The following is a 5,664-nucleotide window of genomic DNA, read 5'->3' as shown; positions in this document are numbered from 1 at the left end:
AATGTCAAATATAAAAAAATTGATGAAACTAATTTCTCTTTCTAATCTCCCATAAAACTATTGCTAAGAAAAAGCGATTAAAAATATGTATCATTACAATTTTGAACAATGATGGCGAGACACGTATGGATGATTAATCTTTAATCAAAGAGATATATGTATAGTATATATATCTTCAATCAAAGAACTATTTAAATATAATTGCTTATCCAATATTACATAATTTATTCGTGGACATAAGAAATAGCTAGACTGACTAAAATCTAATATTACAGTAAATTTCAATAGTTCATAATTCAATATAGTTTTAACAAAAGTATTCAAAACTATAAAAAACAGCAGATTATAAAATAATTTGTAGAACAGGGTCCGCCTGTATATATATTATTGATATTATTTATGTTGTAAAACCTAAATTTAAAAAAATGCGAAGTAAGAATAAGTTATTTCATTTAATTTAGCATCTCATAATCTAATATTATAAATTATATTTCGGTGTAATCCGATAGTTACGCATAAAACATTGTTTTTCTCCAATTGTATTTGTGTGCGGCTCATTGTCAGTATTTTCCTATCTAATAGCAACGCAACGTGTAGATGTTACAAAAATATATTCAAATTTATTTTATTTATTATACATTACCCCATTGTTCTGAAATATATCGCACTCTGTTTGACACATTCGAAGCTGCGTTAATAACACAGCGCAATCAGGATTATACTCACTACTGCTCATTCTTTCCATTTAATTATAACTTCTCTTCTTCCTTCCTCTTCAAATAGACATTTTAAAATCGGTGCAAGTCAATCTATTTTCTCATGTCCACGAATTCATTTATACAAAATTTATATATAGAGATACCTACTGAGATATTTCTAACTTTTTCTAATTTCAACGGCATTATTTTCTTTTTATATTTTGTACATTGTTATATCGAGACCTCCTCTAACTTCTATAACCTGAGTCATTCGTGAAATACTACTACACTTGCATGCTTGACGTTCGAGCACGATACGCGCCATTCAGCAAATTCTCTCGCGGTAATGTGTATGTTACTCTGTGTAACTCTTCAACCAATAAATTCAAATATTTCATATAAATAAAAAATATTTTTTTGATTAATTTTGTTAATGAATTCAATCTTCGATTTTCAAATTACTCACGAAAAATCTCCTCTTTCTATATATACTAGCAATTTTAAACGCTTAATATATTTCTTGAGCCTCACCGACAGAACGTTATTTATCTCTCTTTCTTGTTTTCTTCTTATTGTAATATTATGTCAGATTGTTAGACCAACTCTTGTCTAAAAATCATGTGAATCAAACTGAAATAAAATCACTGGGCGAAGACAATCAATCGACAATCGAACGTGATCAACGCGTTATTATATGTTATTTGGATAAATAGCGTAATACGAGTTCTTAAACTGCTTTGAATTATATACATTCGGATCCTCCACGGTGAAGGGCTGAATCACGTTGGCGGGCACCGTCGCGGGCACAGTTTTTTGATTATGCACATTTGTTACCATGTATTGCGGCGTGGATACGACTTGACCAATAGTCGCCTCTTCCACCAGCTTCCTCTGGGAATAAATCAGCAGTTGGGGCATGGTCGTGTCGTTCTGCTGCGGCGCATTGTCCGCCGTGGACACCGCGTATGTGGTCGTGGTCGGGCTGGACAACTGCTGCGCCTTGCACTTCTTCGTGTGAGCATATAACGAGCCGGCGTTGTTGTACCTCTTCGTGCAGAGTTTGCACGCGTACGGTCGTTGGCCGGTGTGCGTGTACGTGTGCTCGTTCAGCGAGGTCAGTCGCCGGAAGGACTTGGTGCAGATGTTGCAATGGTATTTGGCCTCACCGGTGTGCATGGTGATGTGCCGCGCCAGAGTGTTGGCCCGAGCGAACGCCCTGCTACAGTACTGACAGATATACGGTTTCTCACCGCTGTGAGTTCTCAGGTGCAGCTGCAGGTACGTGCTCTTGGTAAAGGCGCGACTGCACGTGTTGCATACGTACGGCTTGATGCCGGTGTGTGTGCGCATATGCGCCACCAGCGAGCCACTCTGAGCAAAGCACTTGCTACACTTTTCGCAGAGAAACCGCTTTTGCGTATCCTTCACCCGTTTATGCCTCTCTACGTGGTTTGCCAGGGATTGAGCCTGCGCGAACGCCTTTGGACAGAGCGCGCACTTGTGTGGCCTGTTGTGTCGGTCCTGCAACGAGAGAAGAAACTGCGTTAAAGCTGTGTCGTCAGAGATACGCATCTTTTTGTAGGAACAAATAGAGATATTATAAAATAACTGAAGAATAAGAGTTGTAATGATTATTCCGTGGTTAATATTTTTACAAATACAATAAGTGCATAGAACTTGCCTTCTTTCGGTTCTCGGAATTCTCGTTGATTTTGCTCTCGTTATCCTCCTCGTCATCGTCCTCGTCGTCAGTATTGCCAAATATTTCCTCTTTGTGCTTCGACTGTTCGTGATCCTTCAGCTTGTCGAGCCTCGAAAATCCTTTGCCGCACGTCGAACAATTGAACTTCAAGCCGCTGTGCGTCGAGATGTGCCTCTTCAGGTTCCTCTTCGTAGCGAAAAGCTTGCCGCACTGAGTACACTGTAGACTTTCGATCGGCAAGTCGCTGTCGTCGTCGTCCTCCTCTTCCTCCTCCTCCTCGGATTCGTTTTCCTTGAACGTCGGCATCCTATCCTTCTGCTCGTCCGTCGTCTTACTCGTGAACTGATCGAGCACGTCGTCCACTTCCATATCGTATTCGGCATGGCTCTTGGCGTGAGACACAAAGGACTTCTGATATATGAATTGCTTCGAGCAGACTTTACACGTGAACTTGAAGTTTTTCTTCTCCTCCCGCACGCTGTCCGTCAGGTTGCCGCTTCTGGTGACTTTCGCCGTAACTTTGCTCGTCCTCCTGTCATCCTGCGACGCTTTACCGTCCGTAGTCTGACCCTCGTGACACGTGAGCATGTGGCCCTTCAATTTGTCGATGTTGGAGAACTGCTTGTCGCACACGACGCACACGTAGCGCAGCTTCGTGTGCTTGTGCACGTTCATGTGTCGCTGCAACGCGACCTTCGTCGCGAACGACTTGATGCAATACGCGCACTTCTGCCTGGTCGTCCTGCTTATGAGTGGCTTCTCCTCGTCGTCGCTGCAGTTAGCGACGCCCCTCGTATCCCGATTGTCCGTTCTCAATACCGCGATCTCCCTCGAAACTTCGTGGTCGTTGAAGTCCTCCAATAATACGTTATTCTTAACTTCAATCTTCAACGAATCTTCCCGATTCTCGTCCGTTAAACTCCCCGACGTCTCGTGGTCTTCAGGTAGCAGCAACTGCTCCTGCTTGATGCATCTGTCTTCCGTCGTCGAACTGGACAATCGATCCGAATGATCGGCAGCCGCATCGTCCACGTTTGCCTCGTGACACAAAGCTATTTCCATCATTTCAGCACTGTCTACGTTCTCTTTAAATGTATCGTATGACGAATCTTTTTCACTCGGTTCGATAATTTCATCCGTCTTCTGCATGAACTTGTGACTCATGTGAGATTCATCATTAATCGCCGAATCGGACTGAACGGCAGTACTGTCGAACGTAACGATATCGTGAGACGAGTAAATGTCCTGCTCTATGACATGATCATCTTTCTTGTAAGACATCACGTCGGATACGGCGTCCGTGATATCTTTCATCATGGTCTTCATGTCTTTCGTATGTTTCTCGTGCAACATAGGTTGAACCTGCGACTTGAGGATCTGACGTAGCCTGATGTCGGAATTCTGAATCTGGCACCTGAAGTCGTAGGACACGTCGAGCAGATGATTGCAGGACAGGCAGATGTAAGCTGGCAGACCGTCCCCCTCCTCCACCTGCAATTTGCGAAAATCTCAATAGTTTCACTTCGCAAAGGTATATTTATATTGAAAGAAGAGTGATGCATATAGGCATAAGTATATCTCTGTAAATGACATTGGGTAGGGGTAGGTTCCATGTGGTGTTCTCGTGACGCTCGTGAGCGTCATTCATTCCTGTTTAACATTTCTTAAACAAAAGAATGAAATGATTCTATAAGCGTTGCGAGCGCTAAATGGAATGTGCCCATTGTGACTAGCTTATGGCAGCTTTCCAGTAAGCGACACAAGTCGACACAAACGTCGTTCTATCTTTCTTTTTTGGCAATGAGTAACAAAGACAAAATGATACTTGTGTCGACTTGTGTCGCTTGCTGGAAAGCTCCCTATGTTATTGGGGTCTGTTTTCCGTTGCTGAACTGGCTGTACTAGTTCAGCGATGGAAAACAAACCCATTGTTTACATCGCAGTAAGAAGTTAAAGAACGTAAAACCACAAAGCAGAATCGCTTCCGCGGGATTAATTTTACGTTGAAATGATGGAAAAAGGTCGCGGGATGTTGCCCCGAACGATCCCTGGCCTCGAAACCGCCGATAATTCTCCGAGAGTCGGTGTTAACGGAGAACAACACTGGTCCGTCCAAAACAACGGCGTTGGCATCGGCGGGTTGACAAATGGGCAGGGGCAGAAGCGTAAAAACCTTCGAAAAGTCGAACAGGGTTCAAGAACATCCGTCGAGCGTGCAGAAAAATTCCAAGGCGAGATGTCCGAGACGCGGAGGCGGTTTTCAAAACAAGGCTGGCGAGAGAAAGAAAGAGGGAGAAAAGGAGAGCGCTAACCTGCACGGCGGCAATGGCCATCAGTTTCTCCGGTATTCCGCCATCGTCGCGAAAGAGCTGGCACACCTCCGTGCAGGGCTTGAGGCAGATACGGCACTCGTTGCCCACGAGCCGTTCCGCGCGTACCGTGCTATTCACCATCGCGTCATCGCTCGGGACTGCCATCGATACAACGGCGGTGATCGGTCGCAACGTTGTACGTGCCACTGCGCGGCCGCCATTTGCTCGGACGCGGATCGCGGATCAACCGCGAGCGAGCGAGCGATCTCGCGATAGATCGACGCCACCCGACGGTCGCGGGAACTTTCGCTTCCTCTCGCGAAGAAAAGCGGAGGGTAGATTACACACAATTTAGACTTATTATTCCTTTTATCTCTAAAAGTAAATAAAAATCGGTTTATTAAGAGCTAATATCTTATTCGAAACTAATTGCGTTATAATTAAACTAATTGCATTACTATATAATGCCCATTTCTACCAAGTTTACTTTTTGTCATTTTCTAAGTCTTTGAACTAAAAAAAGAACAAAAGTTAGTTAAACCGATGTTAACTCCGATGAAAAAATTTCTCATATTTTCCCCGAAATTTTGTAAGAATTGAGGCTTATGAAAACTTCTGAAGAAATATGTACAATTTTTCAGATGCTTTCAGAAATAATTGGATGGAGATTTTCGGAATATTTCAGTATCTGTAATGAAAATTTATGAAAAATTGCACAGATTTTTACAAATACATATGTATTGACGGGAAAAATCTGAAAATTTTATTATTTTGTCTGAATTTAGCAAAAAAAAGCCGGACAGCCCACACGAAATGGTTGAATGGAAGAAAATTGCTAGTAAACCGGAGGGCGCTATAAAATTGGGAATATATATACATATATATAAAGAAAAATCTCATTCTTGATTTTTGATTGCGAAAAAGGATTGTGAAGCGAACAACGCGCGCGACG

At 42.7% G+C, this 5,664-nt stretch overlaps 1 protein-coding gene across 1 annotated transcript; it reads right to left on the bottom strand.

Moving 5' to 3' along the window:
• Nucleotides 1-433: 433 nt before the first annotated feature.
• LOC112461311 (putative zinc finger protein 730) lies at nucleotides 434-4,937 on the bottom strand. The gene is made up of 3 exons (XM_025026512.1): nucleotides 4,713-4,937; nucleotides 2,380-3,891; nucleotides 434-2,219 (listed from the first exon to the last, which is right to left on the bottom strand). Exons 1-3 carry the CDS (start codon nucleotides 4,875-4,877, stop codon nucleotides 1,389-1,391), a joined length of 2,508 nt encoding a protein of 835 aa, XP_024882280.1. The 5' UTR covers nucleotides 4,878-4,937; the 3' UTR covers nucleotides 434-1,388.
• Nucleotides 4,938-5,664: the final 727 nt, after the last annotated feature.

This window comes from Temnothorax curvispinosus, unplaced genomic scaffold (assembly GCF_003070985.1).
Source record: "Temnothorax curvispinosus isolate PA1 unplaced genomic scaffold, ASM307098v1 QBEX01011250.1, whole genome shotgun sequence".
Taxonomy (NCBI): Eukaryota; Metazoa; Arthropoda; class Insecta; order Hymenoptera; family Formicidae; genus Temnothorax; species Temnothorax curvispinosus.
Note: the sequence above shows the minus strand (reverse complement) of the source record. Positions and strands in the feature narration are given on the sequence as shown.

Bases quoted from the DNA above. Each gene is read 5' to 3' on its own strand.
- LOC112461311 (XM_025026512.1), bottom strand. From the start codon at position 4,877: ATGGCAGTCCCGAGCGATGACGCGATGGTGAATAGCACGGTACGCGCG. The intron at 3,892-4,712 runs GTTAGCGCTCTC...CGCAAATTGCAG, and splicing joins TGGCCATTGCCGCCGTGCAG to GTGGAGGAGGGGGACGGTCT. The intron at 2,220-2,379 runs GCAAGTTCTATG...CTCTCGTTGCAG, and splicing joins ATTCCGAGAACCGAAAGAAG to GACCGACACAACAGGCCACA.